Below are 22,099 nucleotides of genomic sequence, written 5' to 3' on the forward strand. Positions count from 1 at the left end.
GGCATCCAGTTAAACTTTCTTCATATATTAACTTTGTAACGGTCATTAATGTGAATCTTGCACGGCCTACATGCATTAAAAATATATTCTACTTCCCTCACTTATGTACAATGAAGCAACCGCGCTGCCACAAAATAGGGGTCTCTAAAAACCGAAACAAAAAATGAGAACCACAAACCACGGCACGCTTCCGCTAAAGGATGTGGATGTTGTGAGTAACTAGTTTCATGAAACGTGTACCCAGTGAGAAGAAATGGCAAAATATCATCTGAACTTCAAATGACCAAACTACATACAGTATTGATTAAAGAACACTTTAATCAATTTCCTCTTTATAGAAAAAAACCATAAGCTATCAGAATAGACAAAAGAACCTGAAATCGCATGCATGGATCCACATATAACATACATATATTATATAAATACATTAACACATGTTACAGACTGTCATTCGATGCCGTTTCACAAGATGTTTCATTGTCCCATCTCAGTCAAGTAATGACGAAATCATGGAGTCCGTGCAGCAACACTGCAAAAGAACCCCTATCTAAAACAAAACACGCGTCTCTATTATCTGTGACATTACAGGTGTCCTGCTGATCAAGATTCTGTGATGACAAAGAGGTGAAAATAATGAATATTTTAGGGTCACCGCATTCTACTGAAAGTTTCCTTACAATCATGGGGCCGCAGAGAGGAGGCACTTGGTGTTGCGGTCAAGGAAGGATCCTTGCGAATGTCCACGGTCCCAGCATTCATGTAAGGCCTGGCGATCAAGTTTATTGAGACCCTGGGAGCAGAGTCGGAGGTCCCTGACCTGTTCTGACAAATCACCCAGGCTTGCACTGTTCCAGGGACCAGATATTTGGCACCCTAGATGGGAACAGGTATAGGAAGGAACAGGCAAGGAAATCATACCGTGTACAAAACATTTTTGTAGTCTAAAGCTGCAACTATCGATTATTTTCTTAGCAATTATTCTAATTGATGACCAAGAAAGAAGTTTCCTTTCCTCCCATCAACGAATCGACATGAAAGTCTAATGAACCTTCGCAGCCTTAGTTTGGACTGCACAGCCTATTTATGCCCTTTTATGTGTATTCAATTGAACTTTATGTGTCGAATTCAAAGTATCCAAGCCTAGAAAGGTATCACTAATAAGGGACAATAATGGACTGTCCTTGCATGACGTTACGAGAAACTGAAAAGTTACGCTTTTACAGAAGCCCTTGCCTAGAACAATGAACACAGGATATGAATGGTGTTAGCCACATGAACACACGTGTCCCCCAGCGCCCCCCACCCCCCATGTGTTTAATAATACACTGTCCCTCCTTGCATGTGCAGCTGAAGTTACGAGAAACTGAAAAAAGAAGACACACACACACACTCTCTTTCCTGGAACCTTCACCAGCACAAAAGAAACCCACCAAATCTTCAAATTGAATTGAAGAAAGTACCTTGAAGGTTTAGATGGGTCAAGGGTCGACGTGCTTCACCAAGAGCCATTAAAATGCTGTTGAGACCTGCTGACGTCACAGATGGATTTCCTGACAGGTTCAAAGACACAAGAGACGTACAGACGGGAAGACACCTGGAGGGACAGACAAGAGCGTAATAAAAATGTAGTTAACAGTAGAAAATAAAAGGCTCTGTTGGGTCTGTGTCAATTTTAGTCCATCTTCCTGGTACAATGGAACAATTAATCAGGACTCTTGCATGACTCTGCTAAAGTGCAATTATTTTACTGAAATTAATTTGGAGACTTATGGCCGGGCTACACTAGTACACTGGGCGGACTGGGGACGTAATTGGTGCAGAATTGAAACGGAGCGGAGTCCGGGGGTTCTGCAACAGTACGCTGCCATTATAATCAATGGAACCCGGCAACACCGAGCGTGTGTGCGGTGCGCAGTTTGGGCGTAAGCGTGAATCCTTTTTGTCCGTGGGGGTTATGGGGGTGCATACTTAGTTTAGACTAGTCATTGGTTAGACATGGGTTAAGGTTAGGTTTAGGTGTGCTGCCCCGTGGGAGGTTAGGTTTAGGGTGAGGGTTTGAGATAGGTTGTAGTTGTAGGACTAATGACTGGTCTAACCAATGACTAGTCTAAACCAAAAAACTGTCTAAACTGCACCCGGTGCAGCTACCTAGCAGCTGCTTCTGTTCCACTCCACCCGCGGTACGGTGCCGTTCCGTCCCCAGTGTAGGATCCCCGTGAAGGATTATAGGGTTAGCGTTAGAATCCCCGTGAGGATTACAGTACTGTACCTACTGTACATACAGACCTATAGACAAAACGCACCTGGCCAGTGTGGCGACACTGGTGTCAGTCAGACCATTTCCTGCCAAGCTCAAGTGGGTCAGCATGCATTCTTCCTGCAAGTGAAACAATGGCTGATTAGCACTTGCATACAGTATACGTACCTGGATCATGAATATCCACTGCATGCAGAATGAGAAATAATCTCAGTCGCTGTCAGTGACTCAACTTACAGTTGCAGAAACATACAGCAGAAATAAAACACAGAAGTATAGCCGGTACAGTGTAACATTCATGTAATGATTCATGCATATCATGTAAACCCATTTCCATTACTAGTTAACACTTGGATGTAATTAATCTTGCTTATACTGAGCCATGATCATAGAGTGTTTTCCGATGCAGTGTACAACTCATTGTGGATATGTGCATGTGTGTGTGTAAAACATGTGTCACTCTGTACACACAGAAGACTTTCCTGAGGTGTTCCAGTGTGTCTCTGTATACCTTGGAGAACATTTTAGTGAGGTGTTCCAGTGTGTCTCTGTATAGACCGATTCCGTAGCGGGGTCTCATGGTCGCAGCCTACGTATTTCCTGTAGGCGGACTCGACGTAGCTGCGGGGTTTAAACCATCACCAGGCGCATCTCTTCCACTACAGTGAACGGCAGAGTGACTGATGTTGGTTTGCCTCAAACTTTACTCCTTCACCTGCTTTTTTACTAACACTAACATTACAAAGATGCCCAGAACATCGAGATGAACCTGGGTAGTTTATGGCTGCTCCAACAGTAGTGGCAACATTAAAAAAAAAAAAAAAACTGAATGTCTAATATCCACCGCGGTGGCTGAGATCAGAGCCATTGAGTAATGGTTGAGACGAAGCAGTGAAAGATACATAACGCCAGTCTTACCCAATACCAAATCTTTCTGTTTTATTAACACAAGGCTGCTGTACTTTATACCTCATACTTTAAATGCTTAGTATGAGGTATAAAATACAGCAGCCTTGTGTTCATAAAACAGAAAGATTGGGTATGCAAGACTGACATTATGTATCTTTCAGGACCTTTCACTGCTTTGTCTCAAACATTACTCAATGGCTCTGGTCTCAGCCATCACGGCGGATATTTTGACATTCCGTATTTATTTATTTTTTATGTTGCCACTACTGATGGAGCAGCCATAAACTACACAGGTTCATCTCGATGTTTTGGACATCTTTGTAATGTTAGTGTTAGTAAAAATAGCAGGTAAAAGAGTAAAGTTTGAGGCAAACTAACATCAGTCACTCTGCCGTTCACTGTAGTGGAAGAGGTGCGCCTGGTGAGGGTTTAAACCCCGCAGCTACGTCGAGTCCACCTACAGGAAATACGTAGGCTGCGACCATGAGACCCGCTACGGAATCGGTCTATACCTGGGAGAACGTTTTAGTGAGGTGTTCCAGTGTGTCTCTGTATACCTGGGAGAACGTTTTAGTGAGGTGTTCCAGTGCAGGGTGATCACCAGGCCCAGATCGAACAGCAGACAGGTCCAGATGCGTGAGACAAAAGAGGGGCAGTGTTTTCAGCACCAGCTCAAAGCCCGTGGAGCCCAGGGCATTATGGGATAGACACACCTGTTTCAAGTGACCTGTGCCTGTCAGGAGGAAAGATTGTTATTTCTATCGCAGTGTGCATGTGTTTATGTTTCTGCAAATTAGGGTGAAAATCAATTGTTTACAATATTGGGTACTTTTGAGTCATTATATAATGTCTTTGATAACCTAGCACAGTGGTTTAGCCTATTCATTGGCAATGTAAAGGATGTTTCATTCAAGCTTGAAATGATTAGTAGTAGAATACAAGTACAAAAACGATGGGTTATAGCCCATGTTTTTACAAAAAAAAAAAAAAAAACGTTAGCCTCGTTTCTCATCATTTTGGACCATGGGCTATAGCCCATATCGTACGGCATACTAAAGCGCGCCGTTTTTCATCATTTTTGAGGATTTGGGAAAAATGAAAAAAAAAATCCGCAATTTCCGCAATTTGACAAAAACGATGGGTTATAGCCCATGTTTTTTGAAATTTTGAAAAAAAAAGTTAGCCTCGTTTCTCATCATTTTGGACCATGGGCTATAGCCCATATCGTACGGCATACTATAGCGCGCCGTTTTTCATCATTTTTTAGGATTTGAAAAAAATGAAAAAATGAAAAAAACGATGGGTTATAGCCCATGTTTTTTGAAATTTTGAAAAAAAAAAGTTAGCCTCGTTTCTCATCATTTTGGACCATGGGCTATAGCCCATATCGTACGGCATACTATAGCGCGCCGTTTTTCATCATTTTTGAGGATTTGAAAAAAATGACGAAATGACCAAAACGATGGGTTATAGCCCATGTTTTTTGAAATTTTGAAAAAAAAAGTTAGCCTCGTTTCTCATTATTTTGGACCATGGGCTATAGCCCATATCGTACGGCAATTCCGCAATTTGACAAAAACGATGGGTTATAGCCCATGTTTTTTGAAATTTTGGAAAAAAAAGTTAGAAGTTAGAAAAGAGAATGTGCAGCAAAGTGTCAAAATAAATCCTATATGTGGGCTTTTCAATGGCCTCGCCCCTCGCTAAGACTCACCTGCCAAGGCACGGGCGAGCAGTAGACGATGCTGCTGCAGGAACCGAGCCGTCAGGCCACAGGCCTGGAGGGACAGCTTAGCCAGCAGGGGGCAGTAGTTCAGCAGACAGGACAGACATTCAGACACACCATCGCCAAGTGGGTTCATGCCAAGGTCCAGTTCCTCCAAATACTGAGCATTATAGGAAAAAAAACATCAGGGGAAAATAAGTAATTAAATGAGCAACACAGAGATGCTGAGAAAGAATGATACTGCCAGCTCAAATTAAAATTCATAACAATATACAATATAATATCGTACTTTACAGAACAATTCTCACGAGCTGCTTTTCAAAATAAGTCAAATTGTTTAATGAAATGGATGCCACCTGTACATGTTTGTCTCTAAATGTTGCAGCCCAACTAGCCAAAAGGGCCTACTCATGAATACATGCCCACCCGTTCAATGTGCAATTCTCCCAAGTAATTTAGTTGTTGACACGTCTCAAGCTCGTCCCAATTTTCTCACACGCCACCACAAATATAGGCGTAGAGGTACAAACGTGGTGCAAAGCTCAGCTGAGGCTCAGTGAAGCCGATGGGGCGAACATGTTACATTGTTGTAACTGATGTCACAAGCAGTCATAGGCCGGTCACATGAAATCCGAGATCTACAAGACCGAGGTCCACAATGGAGCCATATCGTTTCTATGTGGATCCTCTATATACTGAGATCCATTTATTTTGAAAAGGTTGGACTTTTCATTTACAAATACAACCCCTGCCCTTTGGCTTTGGCACAGAATAAGTCGCCTCCATGTGTTGCATCATGCCGGTGAATCAGAAGCGGCATGCACAACAGCTAGTCTAGTGCCTTTTGACAGCTGTAGCCGCTTGCCGGTAGAGTTTTATATATTTACAATTATAGCCTATGAATACATTTCACAAAATACAACATAAAATGGATAAACGTCATAGCACCCTTCACTTGGCTAGTCAGGGTGACATAAAATATGTTTTTTTCCCAAATAAGTAGACCATGCTAAAGTGGTATAACCCACTTAATTTCTGTCAAAGTCTAGCTAGCATTCTAAAGTAGCTGAAAAAACATAATGACACACACTAAACTTTGACCCAATGAAACACATTAAACTGAAAGCAGAAAAGGAGCTACCGACACCTAAGCTCACCACAATGTGTGTCACATCTCAGCAGTAAACAAGGAGGGGAAGTCACTAAAAGATCACAGTTCCACCTTGTTGGTGCCAACGCATGTTAAACTATTTCATTTCATTTTCCAGTTTGCACCACTCAGGCCTGTTGTGGTCTGTGGTCATTTGTCGTTATAGTTTCTCATGACTGTTTGGCTGTGTGCTCAATGCAAATTGCAGTCGAGTTCAGCTCTCGCTGAATGACACAAATGAGTGCAATCTACCTCTTCATTTATCCAACATGCTGTGAGTGTGAGGTTAGGATAGTTTGATTTCGCGGAGCCATTTTGCCGGTTTGTAAGAAATCACCCTCACGTGAAGTGAGGGGCGCTCTTATCATCATACATCGTCACATTCCAGCCAATCACTTTTGGCGTCCTCACTTTCTGTGCTCATTTTTTATCCTCACATTCCGGTGCTCAGCCAATAAAATCATCGCTATGGGCTACACGCAAACACACAAAGCTGGGCATAGGAGGGGCTAGCTAGCACCCCTCAAAAATCACACGTGTGAAATGAGAGGTGCTCTTATCATGATACATCACAGCCAATCAGATGAGCACATTACGGCCTCACACACAAAGCTGTGCATAGGAGGGGCTGGCGCCTGTATCCTGAAATATGGATTTCAGGATACACTGCGACGTCAGTCATCTTAAACTGTATCTGTGACGTACTGTATGCCTCCAAATTTGGTCAATGTTTCAATCCGATTAGAGCCCCATCGACTTAAATACAAGAGTATAAAACTTATGTTAACATTGGTGGAGGTACTTCCTCCTTGGCCAACTGGCAGCACATACAAGCAATGTGGTGCTCATCAGAAGAGCAGTTTGTGAATTTAGTTCCAGACACACACACACACACACACACACCCTCACCCTCTAAAGACCACTAGCCTCCTGTAAGCCACGTTGTTGTGCAAGCGTCACTTCAGCTTGACCATTCCAGAGCAACAGCACTGCTTGCTCAGTGCTACTACAGTACCGGCTGACCAGGGCCACAATTATTACAGTAGGTTCTAAGAACCTGACCGCGGAAACACAGCTGCAGTGTATGTGGAAATATATCCTGTGAAATGTGTGTCATGGCACCAAGTGGTAATGAGAAACCACACTCATTTAGTCCATACCGCCATAGGGAATAAATAAATGTGTCAAAAAGCTAAATACATAAGCATCTGGAAAATCAATGGAAGTTTGTTAGACATGGTACACTATGCATATTGACTGTGTGGATATTCAATAACTAATCTAGCTGTAGAACTCCTCATTGTGCAGCTTTGTCATCAACTGCCTCATAGGAGGCCTTTGCTATGTTTCACCAGTTTCAATTGAAACGGGCCTCCAACCTCAAGGGGGCCTCCGAGCTACGACTGACCGCCGGACGTCATTCAACCCCCCCACCACCCTTGGCCCTCTCTCTCTCACCCACTCGCTGCCTTGCGCTCTCCCACAATGTTAAAGTTATACCCATTTCCTGTTAATTAATAACCTGGGCAAAATGTGCAGCATGGGAGACACTTTATTGTGAGGGGACGACAAGATGAGGAGAGGTGTTGTTGATATTGAACAGTCAAAACTATGTGTCAATACGCCTGTATTTATGTATATATTTATATGTATATATATATGGGGGCCTCATTTGGTCATGAAACGGGCCTCCAGATGCCTAAGGCCGCCCCGTTACTGCCTCATCTCACGCCAACATTCAATGAAGGAGGAAAAAATAAAAAATAAAAACTCATACAGCCATGAGTGACCGTACCGGAAACGGAGGGCAGGTACGCCCTTTTAAGACATCCACTGCTTTCTGCAGCCCCTCTCCCGTGATGTGATTGGAAGAAACGTCTAGTAGGCGGAGTCGAGGCATGGTGACCACGGTGTCGGCCAGTTCAGAGAGGAGGTCGTCGCCGAGCCGGTTGCCAGACAGACGCAGCTCGGTGAGGCTGTCCTGCAGTTTGAGGGCCCGCAGCAGAGGGTTGAGGGACGCTGCGGGAAGGCCCAGGCCACACACCGACACAGAGGGGCTTCCGTCCTGCACCTCGCACAGACGCGACACACGCTTGTTCTCATCTGCCGGAATGAACAGACACATCACGGGTCATGAAATAGTCCATATTTCTCCTCACAAGAGAATTTTGGGGTTAGAAATACAATTAGGCAAAGATTCAGGTAGGAGTTAGGATTAGGCATTTGGAAGTTAGGTTTAGGAGGTTTAGTATACTTAGTGCACCTAACAAAAGCAGATCTACAAGCTCACATGTCACACTGCATAGTGTGCATTGCATAGTGAGCTTGTAGATATGCAATTTCACATCTAGTTTCAACGCCATGCTAAAATGTTTATGTACTCAAACGAATAGTAAGGCAGAAACGTGCCTGCACAGCAGAGTATTATCAATCTTACTTGAAATGTGATGTGATGTCTTCTGTGTGTGTGTGTGTGTGTGTGTGTTCCTCACCTACTGCCAGGCTGTGACAGGCCTTCTTGTAGCGCTCAGGAAGAGGAGGAAGTACCCAAGAGCACACTTCAGCCAGGACCTGAACATTAGAGAATTAAAAAAGAAAGAAAGAAAATGTATTCTTCACTTCAAAATTCAAGAAAGTTTGATCAAAATTCAAAATGAATGTAAAAGGAATCATATTCTTATGAAATTACCGCCATCACCCGTTCGCACTCATTTTAAACCATAGGAAAATATTATTGTATTGATTTGTAATATTAGCCAGTGACAGTAACATCAACTTATCTCTCCGTTAATCAGAGTGAGTGAGCGTTGGTATTTGATTGATAATCTTAATCATCTTAATGTTGTCCATTGTCCAACAGTGCCAGGTTAGCCAAGTTATTTGGTGCCATTGTACTGTGCCTTTTGTAAACAGGTGATTGACACACGTCCAAACACGCATGACTTTGTCCTGTCAAACCGTATTGGACTCACCTCTTCATTGGTGTGCAGGACAGCCAACAGAAGGTCCTGAGGGGAGAGAAGAGCACCTTCTTTCTGCAGGGAGAGGCGAGGCTGGAGGCCACACTTCTGGTAGAACCTCTGGGCTGCCTGCTCACACAGCCACGCCACAGTGCAAGAGTCTGCCTCACTGGAAAACAATGGAATAGGATAACAACATACACACTCCTACGCTCCTCGTATATTGATATTAAAACCAGTCCTATCAAAATCAAACATTTGTGTCTTTAGTTCAATACTGTCTTTGTGGTAAAAGTATAGAATGCGGCAAAAATATTGATTTCACAGGTGTGTTTCTGAGAACCAACTAAGTGCAAGTCATGGAGACAGAATTATACCAACCTTTGTGGAACAGGAATAAGAAACACATCTTCTTGAACCCTGACCCTCATTCTGATAGGAGGAGGCATTGATGTGGCCATTGGAGTAACCAATGTTGGAGCTGGAACCTACCACACACACACACACACACACACACACACACACACACACACACACTTTTCAACTGGCCTTGTTTTGTGCAAGTAAAAGCATGTAACATACATTACATAGCCTTGTTTAGCCTTTGATTCTATACTTGCACTAGATGCGTCCAGACCTCTGCTTATTATGCTATGGTGTCTCATGTCTGTTGTTGTCCTGTATTGTTTGTATTATATTTATATTATATATTTGTATGTTTTAAACCACTACTCTTGCTGTAAATTTAATTGCCCTTCTTGGGACATTAATAGACATTGAACCTTGAACATTGTCACACAGTGCTGGAGAAAACTGCACCAGTGATGTACAGAAATGAATGACCAGAAATTAATCTCATATTTCACCACATTCATCATCACTGTCTGATGTAATCAAGAATGAGGTACAGACTCTTGACAAATGACATTCCAGTAATGAAGCCCATGATATTGGTGCTGCAGCTACAGCCAGCCAGCCAGCCGCTTGTTCAAGCTGTAACTTATTTAAATCAATAAATTGATATTTTCACCAATCTATATTCTCTATACTCTGCAGTGGTCTCCCTACTCTTCCAATGACAAATGTAGAATCTGGTAGGACACCTACAGATAAAAGTATGTACTTCCTGCAGCTGCAATATCTATATCTCTGTAATCTCTCCATGCTAGGCAGAGACTGATTCCTGGCTGAGCGTTAGAAATGTGGTCTAGGCAGCGGGGAAAGGAACCGGTCGGAATAACGTGTTCCTTCCACGCGCTACGTCCGGCCGGGGAAACTCTCCCCTGGCGGGTGAAAAGAAGCAGCTTGGACTCCTCATGCAGAGAAGGAAGCATGAGGTCAGTCTACTGCCCCCCCCCCCAGGTTGGCAGAGGAAGTGTAGCGCCCAGGATTACATTAGATAATTGACACTGGGTGAAAAAATGGTCTGCAAAATCGTGGGATAAAAAACTTAAGTAAAAGAAAAAGAAAGAAATGTGGTCTCTCAATGCATCAATGGATAATGATAAAATATATTAGATCTTGCAGCCACTCCAAGCTTTTACTTTACCAGAGGTACAAAACACTGATAATGTGTATGGTCTGTGGTGTCATAGTTTCTTGTGAATAATAAAAAGGATCAAGTAAATATATTATCCTCCCTGTAGGCTATGAACCCCCTCTTTGGATTTACAATTACACATCTCTAATATAACATAACATAACAATCAATGATTATTAGAGTTGGGTTGTTCAGATGCAAAGATAATTTTAAAGTTTCAACAGTAGGTTAAGCTTTTCATCGTTACCAAATTTATATTCCTGCTCGCAATATGAAAAACAATAGGCTAAACACACTAAATAATGAGTCTACGGTGACAATGCAACTGTCACAAATGTATTTGAACTACTAAATCATTGGAGATGTAAGCCTTAAAGAAATGGATACACTGAGGCAAATGTAACTGACAGGGAAGTGGAGGAGGGATGTGCACTTTAATAACACATTTGCCTTTTTATTTCATGAAGATGAAATCTCTCAGAGCTTCTCACCTGCATAGTGTATATTTGGGGTGGTGGCGGGGAGGGCGTGTAAGGTGGAAAGTCATCATCATCAGGTATGGTCGGGCTATGTGATCTGGTGACCTCTCGTCTCCCCAACCGGACCATTCCAGACAACTGAGTCATCTTGACTTGGCGATTGTTTTTAAGAGAGAGACCCCTGCTGGAGGACGATGGGACTGCAGAAACAGCAGAGGAGGATTGATGGATTTAAAATTGTATTAACAGTTCGTTAGAATGAGTACAGTTCAATGAAAGTACAGGTCAAGACTCCAATACAAAATCTGCTAAGAGGATTAAACCAGAAAAAGCACTGAAACTTATGAATCAGGGACCTCCATTTTCAAAAATAGAGGGGTAGGCCCTGTAACATTTGTTTTTACAGAGGCCAGTTCCGAATTGCAGCCGCCGGTAAGTGTTCTTTGAGAGAGTTTTTGAAGGAGTCTAGGGATTCACATTTCTTAACGACTATTGGTAGGGCATTCCACATTTTAGTGGCATAGGAGCGTAATGAGTTTAACCCCTTGTTTGAGCCGAATCTGGGTTGAACGTGGTTTGTGGAACTCCCTCTGGTGTTGAATCTCGTTCTTTTGAATCTTTGGTTCACCTTTTTTATTACATTGGTAGCCAAATGATCACAGGAAATAACCTAGGTAGGAAATGTCGTCCTTTCTTGTGATAATATTGTCACCCACTTTAACCCATTCTGACCTGAGATCAGATTCATACGAGGTTTCCACTGGACACACACTGGTCTGATTAACCCATTCTGACCTGAGATCAGATTCTAAAAATGTTCAGTCGTTCTTCGAATTTTTCAAAAATAGCAGACCTACAAGCTCGTATCGCGCCACTCGGTGGCGCGATATGAGCTTGTAGATCTGCTATTTTTCAATAGCTAAAGCATAACATGATGCTAACACCAAAACGGGTTCCCGGTCAGAATGGGTTAACTGAGAATCCGTCTGCCTTGCTGAGATTACTATTTTGATCCAGAGAATGGATTCAGTTTTTCCCAGGTCACGTGTAATGAAAGTTTGTCATCTGTGTTCTCAATGTTCTGTTAGGAGAACGCAAGTTACACATAAAATAACCAATATGTAATTTTGTGAGGAAAAACTGAGTACCGTACTATAGACAGTTTAAGTCCAAATTTAATCAAAGTATTAAATGAATCGAATTAATCAATAATATTTAAAAGGTTATTGAGAATTTAATAAAATAATTGATTAATACTTTTATATTGGGCATATCATAATAGGCAACATGATATACTGTATGTGTACGAAATTAAGTCACTGAGAAGATCAAACAAGGAAACAAAACATCAAACATCATGGGTGGAGGGATACTGACAACATATTCTATATTATACATACATATATATATATATATATTTTTTTTTTAACCTTTCCTCAGAAGGGACTGACGCCTTTGTACTCACTAAACAGCTCCACAGATGTAGGTGTGTGTGTGCTTGGCGAGTTGGCGGTCATTCTGAGTGAACGCTCACCTCTGCTTGCTACTGCCGAGTTTGCAGTGTGTCTGCTTGGGGCTCTGGCTGCAAGAGTCATGGAAGTGCCCCCCTCTGCCCTCATCCCATTCTGCTCCGAGCCGATCCTCCTCCTCTTCTTTGGCTGAGCGTCCCCCACATCATCCTCCAGCCAGTCGTCTATCAAATACTCCTCCTCTGGTATCAGGGCAGATATGCCAGTGGATGAAACTGCAGGGGTGCTGCTGAACATTGGCTGCAATAGACTCTGAGAGTGTTGAGTCTTGGCACTGCCGAGCCTTCGGATGGCACTGTGGTATTCCTCCCTATTCGAGACGGAGGCCTCGGGAGCCTCCCTGAGCCTTCGGATGGCACTGTGGTATTCCTCCCGATTCGAGACGGAGGCCTCGGGAGCCTCCCTGAGCCTTCGGATGGCACTGTGGTATTCCTCCCTATTCGAGACGGAGGCCTCGGGAGCCTCCCTGAGCCTTCGGATGGCACTGTGGTATTCCTCCCTATTCGAGACGGAGGCCTCGGGAGCCTCCCTGATACTTTCTCTGCTCGTGCCGTCGTGTTTCGAGGCGGTTTCCTGGGAAGGAGGCGCTTCCTTTTGACTCGGCACTGCCGGGAAACGTTGCCTTGGCCGAACAGGACGGAGAGGACTGTCTGCACAATCACTGTCATCTGAGGAGCTGCTGGAATTCTGAGGAGATAATAAATAATGATCTGAATGTGTCTGACTAAAGAAAGCTTGCAAGTCTGATAAAACTGCCAAAACATCTTTACAGAGCATCTGATGATTGATGACAGATTGATGTTCTCTCTGGGTCCGAATCGTTAGTGCCTTCTGATTTCCTATTTTATTATTGAAAAATGTAATGTGTCATCTTTTCATGTTACCACAATTATTGTTAAATGGATGGCTTTTTAATCGATTTGTTTGTGGCGAGTATGTGATCACAGGCGAAAAACATTAGTCAGTACAGTACTGTGTAACTGAACTGCTTACCCCATAAAGAACTGCAGCCCCCGTCCCTCTGACTCTAGGGCGCTGTTCTGAGACATTATACTGCCTCGGTGTGGGGCTGGGCAGTACTGCGCTCTCTTCTGGCAGCCGGGTCCATTCACGGTTTACGGAACGACCCTCACTGGGTAGCAGAGGCTCTGAATTCTCAGCGTCGAACAGCTGGCTATCCTGCAGGGCATCAAATGGCTTGGCTGAAGCTGGAGCAGCAGCTACTGTAACTGTAGTAGACAGATAACACAAAATGTGTTTATATTATTATGTGACACAGTGCAATTCCCTGTATTCCCTGTCAAGTATTACAGCAGGCAAAGTATGTGTGGATAGTTGGTGGGCAGCCAAATGCTGTTACATTCTTTTCTTTTTGTGGGGATTTTTCTGAGACTTTATTTGCTAGGTATAAAGTTTAGACTTTGAGAGAGTGAGTGTAGTGAAGAAAGACTACGGCAACAAAGAAAGACAACAGCAACAAAAACCGAATGTAGAATTTAAAGTACTGGTATACTGGTTCGGGAGACAAACAGTCACGTTTTAAGCCAAATGTCTGGTGAATGGTGATGGTTACTGGGTAGCCTTGTGGTTTGGGTAAATCTCCACCGTGGCGTGTGTGGAATTGATGGGACGGAGTCGAGTTTATGTCGATAAACCTGGATCCGTTATCCTAACTGGCCATGTGACATCACGCTGTCGTTCTGCCAAATTAGGTGCTTTCAAGCTGGGCATTGTTTACTTCGTAAAAGTGAAATCGACATGTTCCGGCCGGCTGGGAATCAAACCAGGGACTCGCTATCATGCATTAGAGCCCATGTTGAAAGTACCCTAATCATTTAGCTAGTTTGCATGTGCTATGTGGTACACATAGCACTGTTTGGCCCACACATGCTAACGCTTGTTGACCTACTTTCTAAGGAAAATATTACTTTGCATATTTCAGCACATTTTGGCTTTGAGCTATGTGAAATGGAGCAGAGCCAGGATGAATTTGGATGATGCAAAGTGCTGCATTTGTGAGGAATAAATATCCACTACGCGAGGAAATAGAGTCAAGGATTCCCTGCTTTAACGGATTCCCTGCAGTTAGAAATTACACATTTGAATGGGTTTGTGTCATGCAACTTGGTTAGGTTAGTGTGATCTAAATCTAACAGTAATGATATGATCATCTCTTAATGCAACTAGCAATGCTGTTCTGAGAAATCATGGGGTACAGCTGATAGCGATGAATCCAAGAATAAATACTGTCTGCTTAGCGGTCCGGGCACCTAGGGCCATATTTTCGACAGTGCCTTAAACTTCTTTGCCTTTTTTACTATTTTGAAAAACATTTTTGAATAGTTCAAATATCCAATCTACAAGCTCACAACGTGTCTATGTAGATCGGCTAGCTGAACAATTTTAAAATGTTTTCAAAATAGTAATAAAATGGTAAAGAATATTAGGTAACAGGTAAGGCACTGGCGAAAATAGCACCCCTAGGCTCCAATGTAGCCCGACAACATGTTGCAGGTTCGAGTCCCGATCCCGACAGACTTTGCCGTGTGTCACTCCCCATTTCCTGTCTACCTACTACGGTACTAAAAAGTCAAAGAATAAATCTTTACAAAAGAAAAGCTGGTCTCCTGCCATATTGGTTTATGAGACAATGACACAGAAGCCTCACCGCCCCCTGCCAGCGCCTTCCTCAGCAGTCTCTCTGTAGCTGAGCACTCCTGCCTGGTCTCCTGGTCCAGTTCTCTGCTGTACGTTTTCTTCCAATGTTGAAGAGAGTGTAAGGGAGTCTCACCCTGAGAGGAGGGAAAGGAAGAAAAAAAAAAAGAAATGGCTTATAGGGGTGCAACCAATCAATTGGATCTATTACACAAAAAAGTAGCAGATGCACAAGCGTTGGGCTTGTAGAAGTGGTTCATCAGACTAACCTACAAAGATAAGTCTGAATTAGCAGAAATTATGTGCGCCGATTCATTGAAATACACCTTTTCCTTCCACAATATTCCAAGTCAATAAATCAAAATGCAATTGATAAAACCAAAAATGTATCGATTGCTGCAGCCCTAGTAGGCCATTATTTTCTTTTCTTTTTAGAGTAGGCAATTATTATGACTCCTTTATGCACCCCAATTTAGTCATTACTCATTATTATGGCAATTCATTCCTCCCACTGCTTGCTACTGCTGCTGTACTCTATTGGGCTCACCTGCCAGTGAGGTAGCCTGGTTAATAAACCAGACCGAATCAGCCGTTGGCAAAAAAACAATTGCCTGCCGGCAGACAGTGTGATTTGAGTCTGGGTTATTAGCCAGGCTACCAGTGAGGAGCCCTTACTGGGAGGACCCGTCCGGCTAGAGCCTTTCCCACCTGGCTTCCCTCCCTCGAAGACGTGGTGTGGTGGGCAGGTACTTTACCCCCGAGCGCCTCACTACTAGTAGCCCATTCTCTGTGTACAAAAACACACACCTTGGAGTTGCTCACGGTGACAGACGCCCCACTTTCCACCAGCAGCCTGGCCACCTGGAAATGTCCACAAGCGAGCGCGTCGTGGAGAGGAGTCACCCCCTCACACTGGCGACCTCCAGGGTCATTGATATTAGCACCACGTGCTACCAGGAGCTCGACAATCTCTGATGGAGAAAGAGAGACAGAGCAAGACATAAACATGTCAGGCGTTGGTCTCACAAAATCTCACTACATTGCGGTTTTAACTTTAAAACAAGAAATAATCATATAGTGATATTTGTCAGGTGAAAGATGCGCTGTCTCTGTTGTGTTCTTGTCTCCGTTGTGTTCTCTCCCCCCCCCCCCCCCCCATATTAGTATGATTAATATTTTAGTAACGTGTATGTTTGTGTGTCACAACCTCGCGGCCGTTGCTTGCGTAATTTTCCGACGTTGTGTGTGTGGTTCAATGACTGGTTTGTTGTGCAGCCTTTGTCGCTTCGAGGCTGCGGTGGTAAAGCTTGCTCGCTATGGTGCGGAAATCGGCCCTTACGTGGTGCGTGTGGCATAGCTTAGGAGGCAGGCAATCATACTACACTCCCATTGGCTTAGGCAGCGTGTGGCAGCCAATCAGGCTAGGCTAGTCAGTATGACTAAGTGATGACGATGTCGTCTACATTTCATTAGTGATCATTAGTCAGGTTTCACCTGACAAAAACCAAGTTGAATTGCATACCATGGTGGCCGTGGTTGCAGGCCTCATGCAGTGGAGTCCAACCGCAGTAGTCCCTGGGGTTGACTGGGTGACCCTGGCATAAGTTAGAAGACGGAAAAGAGGCAACATTAACCACGTTCAGCCATCATAACTGAGGGTGGGAAACATGGCCGCCACAACCAATTATCACTTAAATGTACAATTATGACTTAAGTTTACAATTATGACTTGAACGGTAACTGTAACCACTTTGAACCTGATGTTCCTATTGTAGGCATGTCATTAAGCTCTAAAATAGTTGACCATGAATGCTTTAAAATGTTACATAATTTACGACGTTACTTATTGCTCGGTCACCTGTTCCACCAGATACTGGGCTTGTTTCAGGTTGCCATCGATACAAGCTCTATGGAGAGATGTCTCTCCTTTGTCATTCCTCTTGTTCCACTGGGGGGCAGTCAGAAGTAAGAGGGAGAAAAGGAGGGGAAAAAAGGAGGGTGTGGGGGGATTTGAGCCAGTGATTCACAACCTTTTTCATTTCAAGGACACCCAGTTTGATATGCATCTGGCCACACACACCATTTGATAACATTTCTTATCACTGGGACCACAATCTAAACTAATCCTGAGTGTTTTACAGACTCGAAACGGTTCATTTGGTACCTATACCTATCAATTAAATAATGTATCTAAGGAACGAACCCCTGGAACCCTCTCCAGGACCCCTGGGGGTCCCCGGACCAAACGATGAGAGCCAGTGGTGTAAGACTTATAAAATTGTGCCAGCAAACAACCTGACTCATCTCTAGAATAAAGATACCAAGTGACATTACAACTTATGGGAAGTATGTAGTCTTTAGTTTGTGGCCTTGACATTGAGGCTTAATTCATACTTCCGTCCCACATCACCCACAATATGCCATTTCTTTCAAGGGAAAGACTTGCGTGACTGTAAATCCTACGTTGGCCAATGTTTGAGTTCTTTATTTTGCTGTCAATGTTCCCTCATGAGTCAGAAGTACATTCGGTATACAATGTTTACCAGTCACTGATGAATCAGTGACTGGACTCTTACCCTGCCTGCTGTCCTCCTTCCGGACACCATCTTGTCATAGCCCTCCAAATCGTCATCTAGGAACCAAAGGAACTAGTACGTAAGCCAATTGTGACGACTTAAACACAGAAGCAATGAGTGGAATGGAATCCAATAATTTACCTTACCACAACTTAAGACATGACAGAAAGACAAGAGGGCTATGGTTCATACACCTGCTTTAGACACGCACAATTAACCACATTAAAACAGGTATCCTTATTTTGGATACATTCTTTTATTTATTTTTTAAATAGCAAATATACAAAGACCAAATTGTATTACAGAAAAGAAAAAAAGGTATCCTCGAGTGCTTTCAACAAGTCTAACATGGCAGTCTCACCTGAATCTGACAGCTGGATGTCACTATCCACCAACGCTTCACTGTTGTCCATCTCTTCCTCTTCATTCTCCTCCTCCCCCTCGCTCCCATCTGCCCTCCAGCCCTCTGAAGCACAGAGCTCCTGCAGCCTGGCCTCGGTGTCATCGGCCTGGACCGAGCCAGCACGTCTCTGAGTGGCCAGCCACAGCCTCAGCACACGCTTCTGTAGTTGGTGGCACGTTGAGAGATAGGGGTAGTGAAGGGTGTAACAGTTAATTGACCTAAACAAAGTAATCGATTATAACATTTGAATCAATTTGAATACAAATTTACTTTGAGGGAAGTTTTTTTGCAGATCCACATGCTCAGATTGCTAGCAACGCATCACGATGCAACACGTTTGTGACCTAGCTTGAGCTTGTAGATTGACTATTTCCGCTATCTTTTTTAGTTTAAAATAAATATAATTATAAAGTGGCTAATCATACTAATTGCTTTAGACAAAACAATATATTATAATTATTTTGATTTGTTGAATGAAATAAATTAGAAAAAAAGATGTACAGAACATGGTTCTCAATTATCTGATTAATAGATGGAAAAGTAATCGATGGAATAATCACTAAGAAAATAAATCGATAGATTAGTAAGGCTAAAGGAAGTAGAGTCTTCTGGTTAACGTAAACCCTCACCTGTAGTGTGGGCTGACCAGCTCTTTGGGCAAAGGATAGAGCGGTGCTATAGCTGCTGTCTAGATCCTCCAATATATGGCTACTCTCCTCCTGGGATGCTGCAATGTTCAGCCATGTGCTACACTCCTGATAAAGACACAAGAAAAAAAGAAAGAAAGGTTACATATCATTGAGTACTATGGAGAGTGAAGAATGAAAAGTGTAGCACACCAAAATAATTATCACTATACAAAAGAAGCATTTCAGACCCTCATAATACAGATATTGAACACAGCTCATTGGGGTGCTCTGTTGTCCCTCTTGCAAAATCCCTTCATCCCCACACTCATCCATCCTGACATCCTCCCTCACCCCTTTATCCGTTCTTAGCCCCTTCATAGCCTTATCCCTTCATTCCTCCCTCAGCCCTTCATCCTCTATCCCCTCTTCCCTCCATCCCCGCTTTTCATTTCACTCAATTGCACCATCCAATTCATATTCAATAACCACAACTCAAATCTATGTATTGTTTGTGGCGTTTACTAGTGAAAAGGAGAATCCAAAGAAGCTGTATAACTCTTCATACTGCCTAATCCAGATATTGAACCCATACTGTACCTCAGTGGGGCTTCCCTGTCGTAAGGCCAGCTCCTGCCTGTAATGATGTATAGCCTTGTCATGCTGTCTCAGGTCTGTGTAGGTAGCAGCAAGGGACACATGGATGACGGCCAGCTCTCTGGCTGGCTTTCCAAGTGCCTCAGCGCTGGACAGCTGTGCAGAAAAATTCCTTCATGTTATTTATCGTGACAGCGAATGAGTACTTAGTTGTGATTTTATACCGTTCTGTCATTTATTAAACTACAATCCCAGTGTCTGGGGGAAATATTTACTGAGGGTTACGTCAAGAAGTCCTAAACTAAAAACAAATATTATTGGATTTAGTGTCGGAAACAAATCAGTTTGATAAGCATTTCTCTCACCTGAGCTCTGTATGCATCAAGGGCTGTACTGTAGCAGCCCACCTTACAAGAAAGATCTCCCAGCTGCTCTGCCAGCCCCACAGCCTCATGGGAACTCCGGCCCAGATCCTCCCCCAACACTTCTTCTAACTGGCAGCCACGGTCCGCTGGGGAATTATTGCAGTGCAACAACAGAGTCCTTACTGAACAAATGAATGGGCGCCCAGCAACATTGTTGGACAGTAAACATTTCATCAAATAAACTTATATCCAATTATGTCTCTCTCACCATATTTAAAAAGCTTCTTCACTGACTGTCTGTCCACAGCCTGCTGGGAGCCTAGCCGGAGGGCCTTCTTCAGTGAACATCTTGCTGCTGCAAAATCACCCAGGGACAACTGGACCTACAGACACACACATATCATTGTGGGAACAAAACACACAACTATTTCAACCACTCAGGGAACCACTTTAAGCAAAACCACTACAGTACACACTACACAGTAGGATATTTATTTGGCAAGTTAATTATTAAATGTGTGTGATATTCCTAGCCTAGTTTTTTTCTTACCTTGCCAATGCAGTGGAAGCACTCGCTCTCACTGAACTTATCTTTAATCTTCCTTGCACACTCCTTGGCCTGTTCCAGACTGCGCACAGCATTGGAATGCTTCCCGTTGCGGAAAGAGATGATACCCAGGTTGAAGTTGGCACGGTAAAGATCCTCCAGTAACTTGTCCCTTCTATAAAAATAAAAAAAAGTGTTGCAAAAGTGTTGCATTGCAAAGTGTGGGAACTTAGGGCTCCATTTTTCTCATTGCTAAACCCCTTATCCCTAAACTTCTTTGCCCTTTTCTTTTTACTATTTTGCAAAACATTTTTGAATAGTTCAACTAGCCAATCTACATTAACACGTTGTGAGCTTGTAGACTGGCCATTTTAACTATTCAAAAATGTTTTGCAAAATAGTCAAAAAAAAACGTAGGGATAAGGGCGGTTTAGCGGTGATGAAAATGGAGCCCTAAATGTATGAATGAGTTGCACGCTGAAAGTTACAACTTTCAGCCAGGCTGAAAGTGGTTACGCATGCTCTTACTCTGCGATGAAGACACTACGTTTGATGAATTCACTGCAGCGTTGGGGTTGCCCCAGATGATCATAGACCAAACCAAGATTGAGGAACAGACGTGCCTTCATCTCACTCAGTTCCCGGATTGGCACAGTTCCTATAAGAGATTAGGTATGGGTATAGTGAATAAGCCTAGTGATGATTACAATAATTAAAAATAAAAAGAAGCAATCCAATAATAGTTTAAAATGTCACTGAATGTATTAAAGCTACACTCTTTTAAGTTTTATGTTTGTTGTCTGTCTCTCCCTCCCGTCTTATTAGAGGTAATTGCAATGTCTGAACTACAAAAACGACATTGCTTCAAATAACTTAATAAAATTAACGAAGAATGTCTCAATGGAAGAGTAAGGAGACTTAGCAACTGCAGATGTACTAGTTATATTGTAATAACATAATTATTCTACCATATAGATTGCTTAACATGTACTGTAAGATGCATTAATTTATTCCTTAAAATAAGTCCTGCATTGTAGCTTGAACATGCCACTTCGCAGGACTCCTTCTGGACAAACGATTACACACAAACACACCTTCCAGTCGCTCATCCACAATCCTCTGGCTCTTTGTGAATGCATCCTCTGCCTGCTCTAAACTGCTCCTTGATTGGTCTGACTCAAAGCGAAAGAGGAAGGTTCGACCAATGGTGGCCAAAGCTCTCTGCTCCTCAGCGTGATCCCTGACCGAGCGAGCCAGGTCCAGGTGACATCTCTGGTGCTGGAGACACATGGAATCAACACAGACATGAACATTCTAAGCATTCTTGAAGTGTTCTCTGCAGAATATAGAAGGCATACTGCAGGTCTGCTTGGGACATTGTACAGCAAATGTAATACACATTATTACATGTACACATGTAATAACCTGACAATACGGTTTGACAGCTACAGTACATTTCCAAAATGTTAACTCGCCTTCAAAGCAGCGTCAATGTTTCCCATTTCAGCAAAGCATTCTCCTATTTTGCGATGGGCAACAGCTCTTCCAATCACATCGATTAGCGCCTCTGAGAGAACCAACTCCTGCTGGTGTTCCTCAATGGCAGCCTCATAATCCCCTGGGACAGGAGTCAGACAGTGTTGCACAGGATCATTCATTCATAGTTACAGTTTGCTAACCTCACATCACCAGGCTTTCCGTGGAAAGTCAGGATAGTGGTGGTTGGTTACCATTACCGTTTCCATATTCACTGATTCTCTCTAGACTGGACATGCAAACT

General features: G+C 43.1%; 1 protein-coding gene across 1 annotated transcript in view; it reads right to left on the minus strand.

The window, feature by feature from the left end:
* Positions 1-397: 397 nt before the first annotated feature.
* The window catches only part of tonsl (tonsoku-like, DNA repair protein), a 22,942-nt gene continuing 1,240 nt past the window's right edge, over positions 398-22,099 (minus strand). Inside the window, exons 3-28 of the mRNA XM_080784842.1 lie at positions 21,795-21,937; positions 21,414-21,597; positions 20,848-20,977; positions 20,323-20,494; positions 20,041-20,155; positions 19,773-19,918; positions 19,411-19,563; positions 18,814-18,939; positions 18,143-18,344; positions 17,782-17,837; positions 17,064-17,153; positions 16,728-16,800; positions 16,013-16,176; positions 15,219-15,342; positions 13,544-13,779; positions 12,556-13,237; positions 11,034-11,221; positions 9,384-9,490; positions 9,015-9,171; positions 8,535-8,613; positions 7,838-8,145; positions 4,881-5,052; positions 3,724-3,899; positions 2,304-2,377; positions 1,461-1,594; positions 398-873 (exon numbers count right to left, since the gene is read on the minus strand). Of these exons, the coding sequence (XP_080640968.1) occupies positions 680-873; positions 1,461-1,594; positions 2,304-2,377; positions 3,724-3,899; positions 4,881-5,052; positions 7,838-8,145; positions 8,535-8,613; positions 9,015-9,171; positions 9,384-9,490; positions 11,034-11,221; positions 12,556-13,237; positions 13,544-13,779; positions 15,219-15,342; positions 16,013-16,176; positions 16,728-16,800; positions 17,064-17,153; positions 17,782-17,837; positions 18,143-18,344; positions 18,814-18,939; positions 19,411-19,563; positions 19,773-19,918; positions 20,041-20,155; positions 20,323-20,494; positions 20,848-20,977; positions 21,414-21,597; positions 21,795-21,937 (4,385 nt within the window). The 3' untranslated portion in view covers positions 398-679. The remainder of the gene's footprint in view (positions 874-1,460; positions 1,595-2,303; positions 2,378-3,723; positions 3,900-4,880; positions 5,053-7,837; positions 8,146-8,534; positions 8,614-9,014; positions 9,172-9,383; positions 9,491-11,033; positions 11,222-12,555; positions 13,238-13,543; positions 13,780-15,218; positions 15,343-16,012; positions 16,177-16,727; positions 16,801-17,063; positions 17,154-17,781; positions 17,838-18,142; positions 18,345-18,813; positions 18,940-19,410; positions 19,564-19,772; positions 19,919-20,040; positions 20,156-20,322; positions 20,495-20,847; positions 20,978-21,413; positions 21,598-21,794; positions 21,938-22,099) is intronic.

The sequence above is a fragment of the Protomyctophum bolini genome, assembly GCF_963924005.1.
Source record: "Protomyctophum bolini genome assembly, chromosome: 15".
Classification (NCBI taxonomy): Eukaryota; Metazoa; Chordata; class Actinopteri; order Myctophiformes; family Myctophidae; genus Protomyctophum; species Protomyctophum bolini.